At 34.7% G+C, this 20,266-nt stretch overlaps 3 protein-coding genes across 11 annotated transcripts; 2 read left to right on the plus strand and 1 right to left on the minus strand.

Annotated features, from left to right (window-relative positions):
* The first annotated feature begins 98 nt into the window (after nucleotides 1-98).
* Nucleotides 99-7,379, plus strand: LOC107911571 (serine/threonine-protein kinase BLUS1). Of its 9 annotated transcripts, none has more exons than XM_016839420.2 (21): nucleotides 99-512; nucleotides 1,572-1,826; nucleotides 1,920-2,044; nucleotides 2,182-2,226; nucleotides 2,674-2,755; nucleotides 2,866-2,934; nucleotides 3,080-3,250; nucleotides 3,343-3,408; nucleotides 3,557-3,625; nucleotides 3,754-3,825; nucleotides 3,990-4,309; nucleotides 5,051-5,184; nucleotides 5,306-5,400; nucleotides 5,469-5,507; nucleotides 5,607-5,666; nucleotides 6,163-6,264; nucleotides 6,363-6,414; nucleotides 6,513-6,565; nucleotides 6,652-6,722; nucleotides 6,827-6,878; nucleotides 7,039-7,379. In XM_016839420.2, the coding sequence occupies exons 1-21, from the start codon at nucleotides 342-344 to the stop codon at nucleotides 7,096-7,098; spliced, it is 2,163 nt and encodes a 720-aa protein (XP_016694909.1). In that variant the 5' UTR covers nucleotides 99-341; the 3' UTR covers nucleotides 7,099-7,379. The 9 variants fall into 9 exon arrangements, 2 of the variants coding, with proteins under 2 accessions (XP_016694909.1, XP_016694944.1); XR_001687924.2 differs by having other exon boundaries at nucleotides 124-512; nucleotides 6,363-6,404; nucleotides 7,039-7,117; XR_001687926.2 differs by lacking the exon at nucleotides 6,363-6,414 and having other exon boundaries at nucleotides 125-512; nucleotides 7,039-7,117.
* Nucleotides 7,380-12,152: 4,773 nt separating this feature from the next.
* Nucleotides 12,153-15,101, plus strand: LOC107911564 (molybdate-anion transporter). Its single transcript, XM_016839408.2, has 9 exons — nucleotides 12,153-12,275; nucleotides 12,392-12,575; nucleotides 12,848-12,992; nucleotides 13,067-13,235; nucleotides 13,376-13,646; nucleotides 13,779-14,044; nucleotides 14,120-14,335; nucleotides 14,549-14,657; nucleotides 14,758-15,101. The coding sequence occupies exons 2-9, from the start codon at nucleotides 12,425-12,427 to the stop codon at nucleotides 14,817-14,819; spliced, it is 1,389 nt and encodes a 462-aa protein (XP_016694897.1). The 5' UTR covers nucleotides 12,153-12,275; nucleotides 12,392-12,424; the 3' UTR covers nucleotides 14,820-15,101.
* On the minus strand, nucleotides 15,051-18,957 carry LOC107911554 (oligopeptide transporter 7). The gene is made up of 7 exons (XM_016839396.2): nucleotides 18,637-18,957; nucleotides 18,026-18,549; nucleotides 17,832-17,929; nucleotides 16,606-17,175; nucleotides 16,270-16,525; nucleotides 15,984-16,166; nucleotides 15,051-15,898 (listed from the first exon to the last, which is right to left on the minus strand). Exons 1-7 carry the CDS (start codon nucleotides 18,671-18,673, stop codon nucleotides 15,287-15,289), a joined length of 2,280 nt encoding a protein of 759 aa, XP_016694885.1. The 5' UTR covers nucleotides 18,674-18,957; the 3' UTR covers nucleotides 15,051-15,286.
* Nucleotides 18,958-20,266: the final 1,309 nt, after the last annotated feature.

Here is a 20,266-nt window from a genome sequence, read left to right on the forward strand (position 1 = left end):
CAAACAATTAATCCAATCTGATGCTAGTAAACCCCACTGTATCGCTAATTGGAGTAACCATCTAATCCACGTGTCAAAAACTCATTCATCTAAGCATCAAACAGCGACGTCAGCATCCACCGGATTTCCTCTCTTTCCTTCACACCAGACGCCTTCTCTCTATATCGCAGCTAATGGCGTCAACGGATCAAATAAACACTTGACCAAACAATCAATCAATAATTAGAGAAGAAAAGACAAGAGCGGCCGTTTTACTTCAATTCTTCTGCCGGCGACTTTGAGTGACGATTTCTAGGCGGCTATTGGTTTTATCTTCCAAGTGCGGTTTAAGGCTTCAGTGCATGCGGAGAATGGGAGGGAGTCGAGGTCTTTCGGCGAATCCTAGCGACTACAAGCTTCTAGAAGAGATTGGTTATGGCGCCAGTGCTACTGTTTATAGAGCGATCTATCTTCCTTTTAACGACGTTGTAGCTATCAAGTGTTTGGATCTCGATCGTTGCAACAGTAATCTGGTTCGGCTTTTTCCTCCTTAATTGATTTTCAGTTTTCGATTTTTTTTTCTTTATCTTTTACTGTTTCTAGTCAAATAAATGACTGTAACTTAATTTGATTTTAGTTAGTTATGATTATAGATGTTGTCTTACTAAAATTGGAAATGATTGTCGGTTTCTCTGATTGAATTTCGTTTCTTTGAATTCGGAGTATATTAGGTCTTGAATTATGATTAAATTGAAGTTCTTTCTCTTGCTATTTGTTCCTTTTCGAAAATTTCTAAATTGAAAGTTGTTCCTTCCATTGCTTATGAGGAAGCTAGAAAAACCAACTTAATTTGTTATTCGAATCATACAATTTAAATATGACCTTCCTTTTGTAGCATCCGTTCTATTTATTTAGCTGAGGCATTTCAATGCTGAATTGACATTTGCTACTGCGCGTAATAGTGTGTCCACATTCCATCATCACTTAAATCTAGGTATCTTCCATCGGGGAACACTTCACAACGCTGCCACCACTGAATATTTGGGATTTTTCTTTTTCGTTTTTTTATGAAAGTTTCTGTGAGTTTGTAATATGCACATAGAGGAATTGAATTATTGTGGAGTTGATATGTCAAGGCGATGATTATGTTCTCACAGAATTTTTGCTACACAATTTGAGAAAAAACTGAGAGATTAGAGTTTAAATTTGTCACTTGTTTGTGGTGGGATTAAAATCCTGTTCTGCTAAACTGTTTTCTAAACAAAGGAGACAGTTCTACTCTCTTTACGTTTCTTCTCCTTTCCTTAGTTTCCTCTTAATCCAAACAAAGCCTTAGTTCTGATTCATGCATATTCAACTTCTGGAATGTTTGTTGTTTTGTATATAGGTCATCAATCACTCTACTGAAAAGGTTATAAATTTGATAATAATATAATCACTCAATATGTCTGCATGCCACAATTTACTTTGGCTATTTGAATTTTATTTATCATGAGAGATACAGTTTAGGTCTGTATTCCTACTCTTCATGTTAGTGGATGCATCCTCTGTTTATGATATACTGACTCTTGATGGCTAATGCTCTTTTGTAGGATGACATACGTAGGGAAGCTCAAACAATGAGTTTGATTGATCACCCAAATGTTATACGGGCATATTGTTCATTTGTAGTTGACCGTAACCTGTGGGTAGTCATGCCATTCATGTCGGAGGGTTCTTGTTTGCACCTCATGAAGATAGCTTACCCTGATGGACTTGAAGAGCCTGCCATTGGTTCTATTCTGAAAGAAGCGCTTAAAGCTTTAGATTATCTTCATCGGCAAGGACATATTCATCGAGATGTTAAGGTCATTGCATGATTGACATTATTTTATCCAAATGATTTTATCATTCCTGTGCTTTGATTTTTTATTTTTTGTTTTTTGTTTTTGACATTATAGGCTGGGAACATACTGCTTGATAACAATGGCACAGTAAAGCTTGCTGACTTTGGTGTTTCAGCTTGCATGTTTGATGCAGGAGATAGACAACGTTCTAGAAATACCTTTGTTGGGACTCCTTGCTGGTGAGCTATCTTTGTCAAACTGGTCAAAGGATTGGCTGTATCCTCTGCTCATCTCCAGTCAGATGCTTTTGACAGAGTTCAATTTTTTTCTTTTCTTTTTTAATTATTTGATATCCCGATATATCCTTTCTTTGCAGGATGGCACCAGAGGTCTTGCAGCCAGGAAGTGGATATAATTCCAAGTGAGTTTTAATATGTGTTTATGATTTTAAAAATGATTTTAGGTCTTAGAATTTTGCCCAAATACATTAGGGGACATAGGTATTTTCCTCTTCTTGGTAGCAAGGTTTGGTTGTGATTTTAACCTAAAAGTTGTCCTGATTTGATCCGGGCAAGTTATTTGTTCCAAAACCTCAAATTTCATTTTATCAATTCATCATAGCTTTCTGTTGAAGTACCTATGTACCTCAAAGCCATCAGCTTTTCATATTCATTGCAATGCATATTAAAATATTAAAATGGTATTATGGCAATCTGGTTGCATTTCGTATAGCTATTAGGTTTGGATTGCATTTAATATGACTTTGGTGCTTATAGAGTCGATGTAACTTGGTATATTTAGAGAAATGATCCATTTTGTTTTCCACCGTAATTTTGTAATTTTATTAATTGGTTGCATTATTGCACAGGGCTGATATATGGTCATTTGGGATAACAGCATTGGAGTTGGCTCATGGTCATGCACCTTTTTCAAAATATCCACCAATGAAGGTATCTAATCCCATTTGAAAAAATATTAAATGGTGAGCAATGAGGGTTTGATATATGAGTTCTTAGTCAACATTTTATGTCTTAAAACTTTGCCTTCTAACAATAAACAGGTTCTCTTGATGACCATACAAAATGCTCCCCCGGGACTTGATTATGATCGTGATAAGAAGTTCTCTAAGGTACTGCTATTCTTTCTGGATACAGTGACATGCATTTTATTTGTCAATACGTACACATAATGTTGATTGAGGTGTTTAATTGTGTTTTGCAATTGCTTATTTGTCATAGCAAATTTCTAATTAAAGGACTTCCAGTTGTAATCAGTCTTTTAAAGAAATGGTTGCCATGTGCCTGGTGAAAGATCAAACAAAGAGGCCTACTGCAGAGAAATTATTAAAGCACTCCTTTTTCAAGCATGCAAAGCCTCCTGAGCTTTCCTTGAAGAAATTATTTTCTGATCTGCCACCACTTTGGAATCGTGTGAAAGCTCTTCAGGTTGCTGATCTCACTGCCACAGCTCACAATGCAGGTGTTTTGTACATTTTTCCACAATGTTTGTTTAATGTAATCCTTCTTCTTTTCTGCAGCTTAAAGATGCTGCACAACTAGCTCTAAAGAAAATGCCTTCAGCAGAACAAGAAGCTTTATCACAGGTTAGGAGTCATCAATCAGAAGTTATCTTTATCTTAAATTGTATTTGCCTTTGCTTCAAATAACATATCTGTGAAAGTTTTAGCTGTTGAGTTGGGTGCAGTTGTATTTTCTTACTGCTGGGGGTGTTATCTTGTCTTTGTTTGTCAGAGTGAGTATCAAAGAGGAGTAAGTGCCTGGAATTTTGATCTTGACGATTTGAAAGCACAAGCATCTTTGGTAGGACATATTTTTAGCTTTACCTTTAATAATAAATATTTTAATATAGAGACATAGTATGCAATTTAATTTCTTTGCTGGTTATATCAATTAGTGTATACTAATTTTTTTCACTTTAACATTCTAAGGTCTGTGATGATGATGACATTCATGAGTGCAAAGATGATGATGAAAGCATGAAATCAAGCCTTGGTCATAAGGTCAGCAGTTGTATTATTTTTTTGCCTCAGAAATCTGTGATACATCTTTGGACTAGGTTGAAATACTACCTTCTGTACTTATGTAACTTGAAATTGTATTTTTGCCAAGTTTTTCCTTTATAACAAACTACATAATTGGTTCTTGTTATTGGCTGACATGACAGGCTACAGCTTACTGTGAACCTAGTTTGGGAAAGTTAAGTTTAAATAGGGAAGTATCTCAGGCTGAATGTAGAGGTCCAGGGAGTATCGAGTTATTACAAATTGATTGCTTGAATGGAAAGGGAAAGAATCTGGAATGCGATATAGTTGAAGCTGGTTGCCAGGAGATTCTCGGTTTGAAGAAAAATGGATCAATCATTGATGTTATGGGATCAACTTCAGAAAAGGATGTGGTCTTAACCAGGGCTAATACAGTGAAACCTAGGGAAACCCAAACCGGGCCACTCACACCTGGTGTTGTTCTTAGTCGTTCATCTGAAAGGTGAGCTGTATTTCATGCTTAGGTTTGCTTGGGTGTTTCATATGACTTCTCTCTATGGGCTTTTAAACTGATATGAACCTGTTTTTATTCACGTGATCTTTTTTTTTTTGGCATAAGCATGAACACATTTGATTCTAATTTTAGTCTAAATTGAAGCTTATAACATGGGAACAGGACTCAATCTGCTATATGACGGCTGTAAGCCATGATTAGCATTTTAACTTCAAACATGAATGTAGGTCTTTCTTTTTGGACTGTTCTATTGCCTGTGGTTGTGAGAATAGATGCATTCTATAAATTGGGCTAGTTAATTCACTCACATGTTTTTACTCTGCTGCTGAATTATGTGTTATTAAACATGGTTTAAAAGTTGAGCTAGTAAAAATATACTGCTGTTTTGGGTTATTTTTTAGCTCTCTCCACCCCCCCCCCCAAAAAAAAAGAGAAAAAAAAAAAAAAAACCAAAACAGAAGGGAAACTCAAGTCTTGATTCCAATGTTCTTTGGGTTGATTCAACCAAACATTGATAATGATGGATCGTTTTAAAGTTACTTATATATTATAGTTTCCTGTGTTATTTGTTATTGCTTTGGCCTTGTTATGGTTTAGAAATTGAAGGATAGGAAAGTGATTTAGCTCATTTGGTTTCATATGTGATTAATATCTTGTCTATTTTAGCCTAAGAAAATAAAGTGGAAGAGAAAATTGTAGATATTAAGCCTATGGTCTGCTGATGATTAGGTTTGAGAATGAAAGTTTACTTGCAAATGAGAGAGTTCGTCAAGTTCGTAAAGCACCAAGCTTTAGTGGTCCATTGATGCTTCCTAATCGAGCATCTGGGAACAGCTTATCAGCTCCAATTAAACCATCAGGAGGTAACAAATTCATAGCATTTAGGATCATTATTGTTTTTTTATCACCTGGGTCACCACCAGTGCTACTATTATAGCTGCTAGGATATATATATATATTATAGCAAATTTTCTCCTACAACAGGGTTTAGGGATTGTCTGGATGAGAAGTCAAAGGCTAGTCTGGTGCAAATTAAAGGTCGATTTTCAGTAACATCAGAAAATTTAGATCTTGTAAAGGTAAGACTCAATTTTAATACTATATTTGTTCTCCCATGCAACTTCACTAACCAAATATTAATTTCTAGGATATTCCTTTAGGTACAGTTTCACGCCGATCTTTGCAGGTGGGCTATTGGTCTTTGGCTCTTTGCTTAAATATTATTATATTAACAATATTAATTGTCCACTTCTTATTGGTTGCTCTGTTTCTTCTTGAGTTTCAGACTTCACCTATCAGAAAGTCTGCTAGCGTAGGGGATTGGATACTTGAATCAAAACAAGTGGTTTGTGATCTATATCTTTCCTTCAACGTGGTTGATTATGAATTTTTGTACTGTTTCATTTATTGCAACATTTTGCATCTTGAAGCTTAAGGATCTCTTATTAACAGAGGAACTGGTATTAAGGTGTGTGCCCAGGTAATAAGGTGAGGCAGAAATCATGGACAGTTCCTCTCTTCCTTCTGGTGGGAGACACCTTTATTGAGGCACATGCCATTGAAAAGGCACTGAAAGACTTTCCTCACTCAACCAACTTTTTTCTGTTTGTTTATAATACAACGGGCTGATAGTAGCAAAAAGAATTAACTTGTTATTTTGCTTCAATAAAGGAAAGGTGCTAACATCCATGTATTAACAACTTGATAACCACACTTCATAGAAATCAAGTCTATATTCATCTCATCTTTTATGTAGCCCTATTTATCTGCTAATGGAAGCTTTCCAGTATGTTGCTGCACTAAATAAATAAGTTGTTTTCTTATGGACCATTTCTTTTCAGGCTATCAATCATGCCCCTAAGGATTTGACCAATGGTAGTGTGTCCACATCGATTCTTACAACTCACCTTCAAAATCTTTTCCAGCGAACCTCACTGCAGCAGGTAAAGACTTTGAGTTGAGACAGTATCTTATTTTGTTTATAGAGTGCCTGCCTTAAAGATGAATGATGTTCTCACTGGAAATTTCTTCGGCATGCTAGGATCTTATCGTGAATTTGTTGAATAGCTTGCAGCCAGCTGAGGTTGTAGATGGTCAGTGAAAGCTGATCTTCCTATTACTTTGGCATGATTAAACTAGGAAATACAGTGTTTAGCAGTGTAGTAATCATTTTTCTATTTTGTTTTTCCAGCCTCACAAAATGGAAAGTTGCCTGTTCTACCTCGTTCCGAGAGCAATGGGAATGTGAGAGCCTTGTCATTGTTTAGTGTTAAGTAATTTCAAGCGGTTTCTTCTTTTGTCCCTCTCTGATCTTCGTGTTGTTTGAATAGGTTGAACTTGAAACAGCAGCTTCTGAGAGGGAGCGTCTACTGCTCGGCAAGATCTTAGAGCTACAATCTAGGTCGGTTGTCATGAATTCTATACCAAGTAATTTTGTACCTTGGTTTCCCACTACACATCCAACTTTCTCCTGATAGTCTCTTTGTTGAACACTTATTGTGGCAGAATGATGAATTTGAGGGATGAATTGAATGCTGAAAAGTGGAGATATGAAGAGGTGAGTTTCTTACAGAGTTTTTATATAAATGAGAATAGCAGCTTCTACTTTATTCTACGATTGCGGTGTCACTGATTAGAAAAAAAGAAAAAAGAAGCACATGATATATGGAGTAATGATGGGTTAGTAGGGGGTGATGATTTGAACAATGAAAATGCAGTTGCAACAAGAACTAAGGCTCATGGCTGGTGCGGAAGAGAATGGGGATGATGCTGCGTGAAAAAGAATGGGGGCGTCGTTAACAACGTTAGAAACAGAATACGGCAGGGAGCTCTTTTAATTACTGAATAAGCAAATGTTATGCGTACATGACGAGGATGTTTTCTTCCATATTTCCATGTAAATATAATTTATATCCCAGAGTGCAGTGCAGAGGCAAAGCCCATTTATTATTTATTTATTATGGAACGTAACCTATAAGCTTTGGCTTTCTGTAAAGAACATCTTCTGTATATTATTATTGAAAATTGTATATACATACATATACGAAAGTTATTGAAATTTGCAAACAAACCATTTAAGATCTTATTATTTCAACTCCTTTGAACTTGTATTTATATTACCTTGAATTGTTTTATCCTTATAAAATCGGACTATTTTAGTATTAAAAACAATCTTCGTTTTCTTCCATGCTTTCCTCTCGCATATATCCCAAGCTCTTTCACCTGTCACTACCTTTCAAAGTCCCTCCATTAAAAGGTTACATAATTTATGCTTCTTGGGATAACGTTTTATGTTTGTCCCAAAAGTATTTAGTTTCTGCTTAATTTTTTTTATATCTAGTTAGTATTTGACTTTGTATTCTTTCATTCAAGTTGATATCTTTGCATCATGGTCTGCTTATGCAACACTGATAACCAATTTAAAGATGACATGTGGCAACTTTTTAACATGCCAAGTGGTAAACATAATTAAAAAAATAAAAAAAAACTTTAAAAATATGTACATTAATAAAAAAATATAATTTCTTTTGACATCAAGACCTAAACAAAAGTTTTTGAATGGACACCTATCTTATCTAGATTCATTCTAGATACGTTTTTTTAATGAGTTTATATTTTTAAATTTTTTTATAAAAAATTAATTTTTTAAGGTTATTATTATTTTGAAATATATATAAAGTTTAAATTTATAAAAAAAATGTAAAACATATATAATTAAAAATGTAAAAAAAACCTATAATATTTTGAAAAACATATAAATTTATAAATAAAAATAAAAAATTATTAAAATTATTAAAAAGCACGTCCAGAAGGACTGGACAATGCTCCATCTAGTTTGATTCTTGATATCAATTGTTTTATTAATTTATATATTTTAAAATTTTATATATTTTTAATTTCAAAATAATAATATAAATAGCATGATATTTATTAAAAAATTAAATATATAAACCTACTAAAAAACATTTGGAATGAATTTGGAATTGTATTTGGACAATCATTGTCCAAATTCATTGTTAATGTTAAAAAAATTATACTTTTTTATTAATTTATATATTTTTACATTTTTATTTTTATTTTTATTTATACTTAGCACATGACATGTTAAAAAGCTACTACGTGTCACCTCTGAATTGACTATCAGTACACGTTAGTGTAATAACCCAATTTGCCCGCCCATTCAGAATAAGCAGAAAAAAAAACAAGAAAAAATAATTAAATATCCAGTCCAAATACATAGGCCCAACATGGCCCAAATCGTTTTTAACCTAAACACTAGCCTAGCCCAATATCCCAACCCAATTACAGTAGCCCGATACCCCGGCCCAATTACATTGAAGCCTAAAACGAAAATTTTCAGAAGCCCCTAGGGTTTCCAGAATTTTCAGCACCGCAGCCCGCAGGCTCCCCTCCACATAGCGCCGCTCTCCCCGGCCACAGCCACCTCCGTACTGCCACGTCAGTCTCCGTACGCTGTACCTGCAAGAGGGACAAGCAAACAAAAAGAAGAAGCAGAAATCGACAGTATAAAAAAGGGAAAATAAGAAAAGAGAGCAAAATACATTTTCTTTTGTAATTTTCATTTTATTTTCGGCTATATAAAGCCATTCTTTAGCGTTTGTAAGGTTACAGACACACATATTGAAATACAAAAAGAAAAGAAATCAAAGATCGGTTTTTTATAAGGTGAATCTCAAAGTTGTTTTCGTTGGCTTTTGATTTTTATTTTCTCCGATCTGTTCTTCATTGTTGTATACATATGTGAAATAATAAAAAAGAAAAGAGAGAACCCGTGCCTGGTTAAGCCCGCAGCCGAATCCCTCGTTGGTTCCGATCGGAACCGGATGGTTGGGGGCTCCGATGTCGAAGCGGCGCGGCTGAACGAGGGGAGGCTAGGGTTTTCATTTCTTTAGTTTGTTTTCTTATCACGTTTAAAATGGCTAAACATAGGTTTTATTTCTGATTTTTTTAGTTTTAGGAAAACCATGAAACGACACCGTTTGAGGTTTATTTCAATAGCTCCAAAACGGTGTCGTATTGGCCAGGCTCAATGACCTGATCCAGACCAGGCCAGATCCGCGTGTTTTCGTCTTGGATGGGATATTTTCGCCATTAATCCCTCTACTTCAGTTGATATTTTTAATTCTGTTTTCTTTATTTTCTAAATTGGCCCAATTGTTTTGAATTCTGTTCATTTCGATCCATGTTGAAATGCCGCGTTTTGGAGGGACGGGTTTATTTCCCATTTGGTCCCCCAAGTTCTCCGCGTACTACATTTGGCCCCTTTGCTCTATTTTATTTTCATTTATTCCTTTCAATTCCATTTTTATTTTAATTTAATCCACACTTGTTTAATTTAATGTACTTGATTTTCATTTTGTTTAAAATTTATTATTCTGTTTTTATAAAAATATATATGTTTAATTTTAAATCTAGCATTTTTTTTGTTTAAACTTAATTTTTTTGTAAATTTATTATCAATATCATTTTGATTTGTAATATATTATTACTTCAGATTTTTCATTAACATTGTTCAAATTTATCATGTATTATTATTTAAACTTGTCATATTTTTTAGGTAAATTCAGTATAATTTGTGTATATTCATTAATAGTTTTATAATGTTTTTTAATTTCTCTTTTTTTACATTTTTATGTTTTAAAAGGTTTGCATGATCATATTCTTATACAATAGTATTATATATATACGTACATACTTTATATTAAATTATTTTATTTTATATATTATTGATTTCATATTATGAATCATCATCTCACATTGTACATTATTACTTAATCGTTTTTTATTCGTTCAAAAGATTACGTTCAATATCATTTAAGTATCAAAACCAATTTATTCAAAAACTTTTAAGATAAAGCAAAGTTCGGTATTTGAAATCTTCGAAAGAATTGAGCCCTAAGTATTGGGTTCTAATTTTCCTCATCGAATCTAAATAATCAAGATTATCCTTTAATTAAAGCATAAATAAAAAGCTCATTCTCGAGAATTCAATACCTTGTGTCCTAACGTATTGGATATGACATGTTTTCTCGAGACGAGGATTTTTCTAACAAATGAAAATTAAGGCAATATTCAATATTTAGGAATTTTGTGAATTCGAACCCTAACTTACTGGGTTTTGATTTTCTCATTTGACCTAAATAATCAGATATCCTTCCCAAAATACATAGGTTTTAAAAGTCAAATGATAAACTTAATTTTGAAGATTTAAAATGTTGCACTCTAACTTACTGAGTGTAGCAATTTATTTCTTTGAAATAAGTGAGTCATATCATCCAATTCATTTTATTCAAATTTTCTTTTCAAATAATCGTATTTTAAAATCTTTCCGCATTTTCGACACTAAGACTAATAACAATCGTTTTGGTACCAATTTTGGGCGTCACGAGGGTACTAACCCTTCCTCATGCGTAACTGACTCCCGAACCTATTTTCTCAAAATTCGTAGACCTAAAATCGTTTTCAAGGTGATCCGATCACACCTCATTAAAAGATCGGTGGCGACTCCCAATTTTCATTTTTAAGTCAACAGTAACTAGCTTTTTGTTTTCAAAAAAGTGGTTTCGACAGTTAGTATAGGCTAACAGTATTTGTGAAGAGATACCAACTTAAGTGACATAATACGAGTTTAAGTACCAATTAGATAAAAAAATTAGATACCTGCTACATAGTTTTGGACAAGTTCAAGAAACAATATATCTATATATATAAATAGAAATATTAAAGCTATATATGTTATATATTTTAAAGATTACAAATTACCATAAAATTAAAGTAATTTTAACATTTTTGTAATTATTTTTGTATGCTTCAAATATGATTATCTAGCTATTTATTTAATAAAAAAACTTTCGACCAATAATTATATATTAAAATTTCTTTTATTAGTATCATAGAAACATGAGATGTATTTAAAACTTCACGTCCATAAGAAGTTGAATTATATTAGATCTATTGTTAAAATATTAATTATATTAAAAATTATAAAAAAAACATTATGATAAAACAAAATTATTTTAAAAAATAAAAAAATTTAGATAAATATATATATTTCTAATTCTTAATATCAATTTTAATATATTAGTAAGAAATTACTTTCATTTCCTGATCTGGTTTGGATGAAACCTGACCTAATACTTTCTTTTTTTGCCCAAACATTCGATCTAATACTTGAAAGTTAATAATTTTAGTCTTGAAACTCAAAACATTGTAATTGAGGTTTTTAAAATATTAATATTTTTTCACTAACTTTGTTATCAACTTATGCATTAAATGTCAGCTCAAATGTAATATGAAGCATATTTAAAATACATTGATAAAATTTTATTTTTTATAAAATGTTAAGAAAAACCCATTATCCATTTTTAACCATTAAATAAAAGGATAAAACTTTCTTGGGCACACTCTAACCTATGCCTCTACACTAAGAAAAATATAGATGCTAATAAAACTAAGACTCAAACACGAATAAAATTTTAAATATGCATATATATTCTGTATGCACAACTTTTATATATATATATAAAGAAATAATACTTTTAAATTTTAGTGATAGCGAATGCTATTTAAACATATGAAATCTAAGCTATCTATCTAGTAAATACACGTGTGTATCTAAATTTTAATTGGTTTTTTTAAATATACTTCACACCAACTAAAGACCAGCATGACAAACCATTATTGATATGATATAGATAAATGTAGGAGTGATTAAAAGTTATGAAGTTAGAATACTAATTTAAAATAAAGACGATAGTTTGAGAGTTGTTTTGGAATTAATCCATAAAATAATGAAAAGAAAAGAAAGTGCAAATTCCCCGGGAAAATCACGAAACAAGGGGATCCGCCTCTGCTAGTCAGCCTTAAGATATAGGAATGAAAACAGGGGAGACACACATAGTCGCACCCCCTACCGATCTCCCTCATAGAAAATGTCAATTCCTCGCTTCATGCCAATTGGCTCTCCTTTGTTTTTTCTAGATTTTACAGTTATCCCTTGCTTTCACTAATCTCTGTCTCTCTGTTTTTCATCCGGCTCCTCATTACCAGGCCAAAAGAAGAAGAAGAAGAAGAATAGCTACAATGGAACCATTTTACTTGGTGGTATTCGGGTCTCTGGCCTCCCTGGTTGCAGTATTGGAGCTAAGCAAAACAAGCAAAGATCGCTTTAGTACCTCCTCTGCTTTCAATTCTTTCAAAAACAACTATCTTGTTGTATACTCTCTGATGATGGGTACTCTATCTTTGTGCTAGTTTACATGAAATTTGATTTTCTTATCTGGGTTTCTTCTAGAATTTCCTTATATTGTTATGTTTTGTCTAAGGAAATCCATGCTTTATGTCTTGTTTCTCCCGTTTTGGTTTTTCTAATCTTGGTGTTTATTGTACTCAAATTCAGATAATTAAGGATTTGCATTTCATTTGATGAATCTTCATTTGAATTGACAATCATCTGTTTGCTTATCGTTCCGAAACTGATTATGTTGCTCATAAAAAAAAAAACAGCTGGGGATTGGTTGCAGGGGCCATATGTTTACTACCTTTACAGTCATTACGGATTTGGGAAGGGGGAGATTGGCCACCTTTTCATTGCTGGTTTTGGATCTTCCATGTTGTTTGGTACAGTGGTTGGATCTTTAGCCGACAAAAGGTAAGATGTTGGGTTGTTTTAGACTCCTCACCCAACTTTCTATCCTTACTGGGTTCCCTGCATTCTGAATTCAGGGGTCGAAAGAGAGCTTGTGTCACTTACTGCATAACTTACATACTGAGCTGCATTACCAAACATTCTCCTCAGTACAAGGTTTTAATGCTAGGACGAGTCTTGGGTGGCATTGCAACTTCCCTTCTTTTCTCAGCCTTCGAGTCTTGGCTTGTTGCTGAACACAACAAGGTGTGTCATTGCTACCTTCGTTGGTTCAACCTGCAATTTGATGGAAATGTGTTAAGCTTCGGGTTTTATAGTTTCTGTACTTGTGTTTGTTTTGGTGATTGCCTTGATTCTGAATCTGATTACAATTTTGGATTTGACAGCGAGGTTTTGATCAACAGTGGCTTTCTATAACATTCGCAAAGGCAATATTTCTTGGAAATGGATTGATGGCAATTTTATCTGGGTTGTTTGGTAATGTACTGGTGGATAGTTTGAAATTGGGCCCTGTTGCTCCATTTGATGCTGCATCTTGCTTCCTTGCAATTGGCATGATAATTATACTGTCCACATGGACTGAAAATTATGGTGACCCTTCGGAAAACAAGGATTTGCTTACTCAATTCAAGGGTGCCGCTGCTGCCATTGCTGCTGGTAATTCTAACCATCACTTACGATGAATGCCTAGGCTACCAACTATGAACTTTTTTGTTGGGCATTTTTTTCTGTTTTAGTCTGTATGATATGCTGGGAAATATACTAAAGCAAGATCCATTTTTCTATCAGATGAGAAAATTACATTGTTGGGTGCCATACAATCGCTGTTTGAAGGTTCAATGTACACCTTTGTGTTCCTATGGACACCTGCTTTGAGCCCAAATGACGAGGACATTCCGCACGGTTTCATATTTGCGACATTCATGTTATCTTCAATGCTTGGAAGTTCCATTGCCTCACGATTGCTGGCTCACCCTACTCCAAGAGTTGAGAGCTATATGCAGACTGTATTCATGCTCTCCTCAATGGCCCTACTACTTCCTGTTGTCACAAATGTACGTATTTTTGCACATATTTTCTCCATTCTCCCAAAAGCTCCCCGGAAAACTAACTCTTTTAAGTCTCAACAGTTGTTGGTAGCACCATCAAACCTGAAAGGTGGGAGCATCTCATTTTCTGGGTGTATGCAGCTCATTGGTTTCTGCATATTTGAAGCTTGCGTTGGGATATTCTGGCCATCTATCATGAAGATGAGGTCTCAGTACATTCCTGAGGAAGCAAGAAGCACTATCATGAACTTCTTTCGCATTCCTCTCAACATATTTGTCTGCATTGCATTATACAATGTTAGTCTACCATTCAACTTTTTTTTTCTTGTTTCGATAATGCCACCGCAATAAGTAAAAAATCTTTTTGTAAATGGTTGAATAGAACTTTCTATAGTTTTAACTTTAACCAGTTGACATGCTGTGAGCTGAATGTTATTAAGTTACCTGTCAGTCACCAAGGTTCATATGGTTTTTAATTTTGTTGCAAATGCAATATTGTTTCTTTGAAAGGTAAAAGCACTTCCCATGACCGTCATGTTTGGCATGTGCTCGGCTTTCCTTTTTGTGGCATCTTTATTGCAGAGGCGTCTTATGGTGATTGCGGAGATACACAAGTCGAGTAAGTTGTGCACTTGGCTTTATCATTCTTCTATACGCTTCACCTTGGAGCTTCATAGTGTCTAAAAAGCAACTTTCTTTTGTAATAAATCTTACCGCAGGATCACAAGATTGGCTAAATATGGAAGAGGTTGATCCAGAGGGAGTTCCATTAAATGGTTAATTGATTTCAGAGGGAATAAACTTCTGACACTAAACTGTTTTAGTGCTTGCAGCAAGAGCCATTCTCTTGTTAAAACAATGACAGACATATAGCTTTTAGGTCTTTTTTGATTCAGGTAATATAGTTCAGAGCTCCTTGATATTGTCTTTTTGAGCTTTCATAATTTTTTCACCTTATGTTGTTCTGGAAACAACTTGCAACTAAAATGGCTATGAAAATTGAAAATCCAAATTGTAAGAATAAGAGAAGTTATAATTACAAGTTGCATCTAGTTCCATTTTACACCAAGCATGCAATAATATGCCTAAATCTTAGCTTGAAATTCATGTACAAAAGCACTTGACAGTTTAAATGGAATTCCTGCTCGAAAGCAATATATAAACAGATGTGTTGGCATGCAATTTCCTACTTAACCAAGTTATACTTGTTCAAGATTCACCGAGCAATAAATTTTAGGAATACTATTGCTAGGTGAAGAGTGGGCAGCCTTCCACCTTAATACCTTGGGCTGTTGGACAGCTAGCCAGTGGGCATCCATCCAGATCATTTCCCCACCAATCTAAACTAATATTTTCTAATCCCAAGCACAAATATAGCAGCACACCCATAAAAGCAAGCCCAGCATCCAGTGCCCCTGAAAGAACGTAATTGTATCGTTGCCATAAATCCGGTCGATACCTATACACCACGAAGCCAGACAGGAAGCCAACAATGATCCATGTAGTATAGTTGACTGCAGTAGCTGGTGGCATCATGCCTGTGGCACCTACCAGGACTGGCATGTTGATGAGCCTGATCCATTCTTGACTAGGGAAGGCCTTGGAGGCCAACCAGACAAGTAGAGGAGCCACTGCTCCTCCAAGGAAGAACCAATTGACTGCCTCGTAAGTTCCCAAGTCCCCGAAAATTCTGCGGGGTGCTATTAAACCCCAGATGACAGAAGCATCATAAAACACGGTATCACTTGGACATGTCCACACGCTGTTGGAGGCCGTTGTGTCGCAAATATCAGGGATGTTCTCCATCAGCCACCAGGCAGTTCCCAGGTACACAAAACAAGCAATGAGGGTTCCCACGATCTAAGACAAATGAGGAAGCAACTGTCAAATTAGTGGGAAATAAACATTCAGCAGAAGGAAAAGAAAAAACTACTTTTACTGAGACCTGTGCCATGAACATTGTTCTAGGTGGAATTTTCATATAGTGACCAAGCTTGAAGTCTTGCAGGAAGGTAATGGCCTGTGTCATGCTTATATATCCGTACACCTTGAAGCACATATTAGCTACAGGATATCCTGGATATATATACCCGATTATATATTCGGTGATGATGTTCAAACCTGGTGTCTGCAACATAAATCTATCAGTGATGTAAAGTTGCATATGAATTATTTTTAAGATGTTCAGACAACTTAATAAATTGTAACTCTGGCAGAATATGATGGATTACCTGGTTTGTAATGGCTGTAATGATGCCTATTGGAAGTGTGAATACAATGGCAATGCCACATGCTAATAGAACCCCCCACCATGGAAGCTGAAGTTGATCATTGTAGTACTGACAGGCAAATACGGTGGCTGCAATATTAACCAAAAGGATGCACACAAACCACCATTCAGGGACTTGCTTATACTTCCTCATGAGTCTGGTGTGTATGTCCATTTTTTTCTCCTGGAAACTAGCTTTGCTTTGCTCCCATATTTCTCTGCAAAACTGTAATCTTCAACATTCCATTCAAGAAAAACTCAAGCATAACTGATCTTTGCTTATTAAAATATGATTTACCTTCCATGGAAAAGCCCAACATGAACTATTGTGGCAGTTAGTGCAGCGAAACCAACACCATAAGTCATTGCAAAAAATGTGCTAAGGTATAGAGGTCCTTCTTTCTCATAAGCGGCAACATCAAGGTGAAAATTGGAATCAATGATAGCAGTGATATTGTATTCTTGGCCTGTGGAGGTGAAGAGAGTATCGGAGAAAATGGGGAAGGTTTTGGCGGAGTAGACATTAAGCCAGTAGCAGATGGGAGTCAAAACATACATGACGAAGATATATCCTGCAGCAACATTTGCAGTGGCAAACCATGGGCTTGCAAGTGGGCTACCAAGATAAGAGGAGATGGTAGACCAGTCCAAACCAATAGCACCTATTCCTAACCCGTAAAGGCCGGAACCGAGTTGTTGGGCTACCACAGATTTGGGGAATATCCAGCATATCCAAGAGAGGGAAGTTAGCATTTGGAAAAGGTAGCCAGGGAAGACATAGTAAGCAAAACTGCAAATGAAGGCAATTAGGAAGAATTGGGTTCTGGTCACCCCACCCTTGGCCCTCTCTTCCTTCTCGTGGAGAGCCCTGTCATGATCCCATGTTTGAACAACTGTTATAAATAATGGGCCAAAATATTTTAAGAACCTAGTTTAGGGCCCTAAGCCCTAGTAAGCAGACGATAATGTTCTTTTAGTTATTTTTAGGTTACTTGAATTTGATATATATTTTTTTAATTTGATATTTAAGTATTTTTTATTTGATATATACTTTTTCTTGATATATATATTTTTTCTAATTTTCATAATTTTTTCTTAATTTAATACTTAAACTTTTTTTTCTCAATTTAATATCTAAATTTGTCAAATGTTTCTCTAATATATTAATAATGTTATTATTTTATGAGGTAGAAAAAATAATTAATTTAAGATCAACATGGGCAGATTATATGAAATTTGTATAATATTTTGACAAATTTAGATATCAAACTGAAAAAAAGGGTAAGTACAGAATTAAAAAAAAAAGTGTGAAGTTAAAATATCAAATATTAAATTAACTGAACTTGGTGTATTGATTCTCATCAGTTAGGTCCAGCTAAGATTTCCCAGCGGAACACTCAAACTGAGCATCGCTATCAGCGTCAGAAAATGAAATCCGAGTTAATAGGCAACTATAGAAAACTACAAAATCGCCGGAATCTGGGAATATCCGTCCGGCAATAATACAAAGCATAATCGGATTACCTGAAGAGAGAAACTTGAACAAGATTTGCAGGCCACCACATAGCTGCTGGTTCCACTAGGTACCTCCTGAATATACCAGCCCATCCGAACCCCAACACCTACCATTCAAAACCCACCAAACTATTTAATTACAACCAAACCAAACCAACACACACACATCAATGCAGCAAGGAATCGACAAAACAGGAACAGACCTGAGTAGTTAGGATGACAATCAAGGAGACAAAGAAAGTAATGTGCTGCTTGTAAAACACCTTCACAACAGTCACAACATGGATGGCATAAACGCTGCCAGCTCCAGAGTTGGCAAAGATTGTAATAAGAACATGTTCTTTGACATTGAAGGGCCCTGGATTCAAGGTGAATTCCCAGCGGCTTCCTTTGAAGAAAACACGTTTTGTTATCTTGGCTGCCATCAATTGGCCAAGAGGAACCACTGCAATCTGGGCTGAGATGGCCGTGATTGTCAAGGGTTCTGTGCGGTACCAAAAGAACTGATTAAGAAACGATAACAGGACACATGAAATGGTGCCTAACACCCACATTCGAAACGTCAGCACTGGTAGCGAAGGGTCATCTGTGGTTGGTACGGTTAAGGCCACTTGTCTCACCGGTGAATTTTCTTCTTCTTCCACTTCTTTGATCTCTGCTTCAGATTTTGATGCCAAGGCCTCTGACCTGGATGATGATAGATTGCTATCATCTTCATCCTTAGATACTGCAAATAAACGACAACAAAAACATCAAGATTCATTGGGTTTTACACATTGAAACACACACACACAAAACAAAGAAGAAAACTCACTGAGAGGAGCTCTTATCTCATCTTCGGATTCTTCCATGGCTTGCTTCTGTTCCTTGGCCACTCAAGCAAAAGACAAAAAAGAATCAATGGGTTCTAACTTAATAATTATAGCATGTTTTAGCAGAAAATGCCCTGCCGTGAGTTCAACAACTATTGGGAATAATAGATAAGCTGTAAAAATTGATTCATGGCTTGGGTTCAAAAATTTAACTCATACATTAACTATATAAATTAATGTTGGGGTCGACCAACCAGCCTTTCTGCTGGTCCACCTCCAGCGGTGAGACACCTTTTTTGCCTTTGTTCATTTCTGTCGACTTTGTGTTAAATTTAGTATATTGAAAAGGATCTCAAATTTATCATTTCTATTAAAGCAATGTTTGTTCTGAATTTATATAATTAAGAGATTTAAATCCAAAATTTGGAAAATTTAACCCAACAAAGAAGGGAAGGTACAGAGTTTCTCCAACCTAACCCTTCTAACAGCTATCAAAACAGGTATACCTGAATGTCTTAAAAGAGTATATAATGAGATTCAAGAATCTTGTGTCGTCCTGACAATTACATATGTACCAAAATACACCTTTTTTTTTTACCATTTTATTGTTTTTTTAAAGAAATTAAAATTAAAAATTTATCATTTAGCAGGTCAAAGCCTGTTTATTTTGATTCCGGTTTTCATAGTTTTACTACTCCAGGCCTTTAATATTATTTTAAACTTCAATTCCACCTAATTTAATTTACTTTCCTATTTAAATTTTATTATTTTAAATCTTTTAATATCTTAGTTTAGCTATCACGGTTGTTATTGCAACAAATTGACATGCTTAAAGTGCATAATGTTTTTCACCAAAAAAAAAAACTATAAAGATTATGAGATCACGGGTAGTTTAGAAATTATATAAAAAGATAACATTTTAATATTATTAAATGAAAAGTTTAATAATATATTGAATGATTATGCATGTGTCACAAAAATGGATTTATTTGGACAAATTGTATGGTCTTAGGTTAAATGGTTATGTCGAATTCAACTTTAAAAATAATATTAATGCTATCATCACATCCTCGAAAAGGAACTGATGTAGCTTACCTTTGGAACTAGCACAATACCTTAGTTCCCAACTAACTTCACTATCAAATACTGCCTTAGGCTCCTTTTGGATGCAAAATCAGCCATGGTGAGATAGAATTTTAGGGAATATTCTTTTTCACTGTAAACATTTGATGTTTGGATAAACAATGGTGAGGTGCAGTTGAAAATTTCAACCTCATTGCCAACCTCATTTTGGATCGAGTTAAAAGCTCCAGTCTATACACAATGGACAGTCAACTTTTTTAGCAGACAAAAATGCCCACATTTTTATTTATTATTTTACCATTTTATCCTTGAAAGTTAAAGTAATTTCTTTCCCAACCTTATTTGTTTTCAAATTTGGAAACTTCACAGACGTTTTGTTTTTCATTGAAGTTAGGTTCCCTCATTTCTATGCCAGAAATTTACTTCTCCTGACTTCCTCACCAAGAACAGAGATAAATCCTTTGAATCTAAGGTAACCCATCTAAATATTCTCCCAAGATTCAAACTTTTTCTATCTTTGCTTCTACCGTTCATTGATTTTAACTCAAT

Source organism: Gossypium hirsutum, chromosome D08, assembly GCF_007990345.1.
Source record: "Gossypium hirsutum isolate 1008001.06 chromosome D08, Gossypium_hirsutum_v2.1, whole genome shotgun sequence".
Lineage (NCBI taxonomy): Eukaryota > Viridiplantae > Streptophyta > Magnoliopsida > Malvales > Malvaceae > Gossypium > Gossypium hirsutum.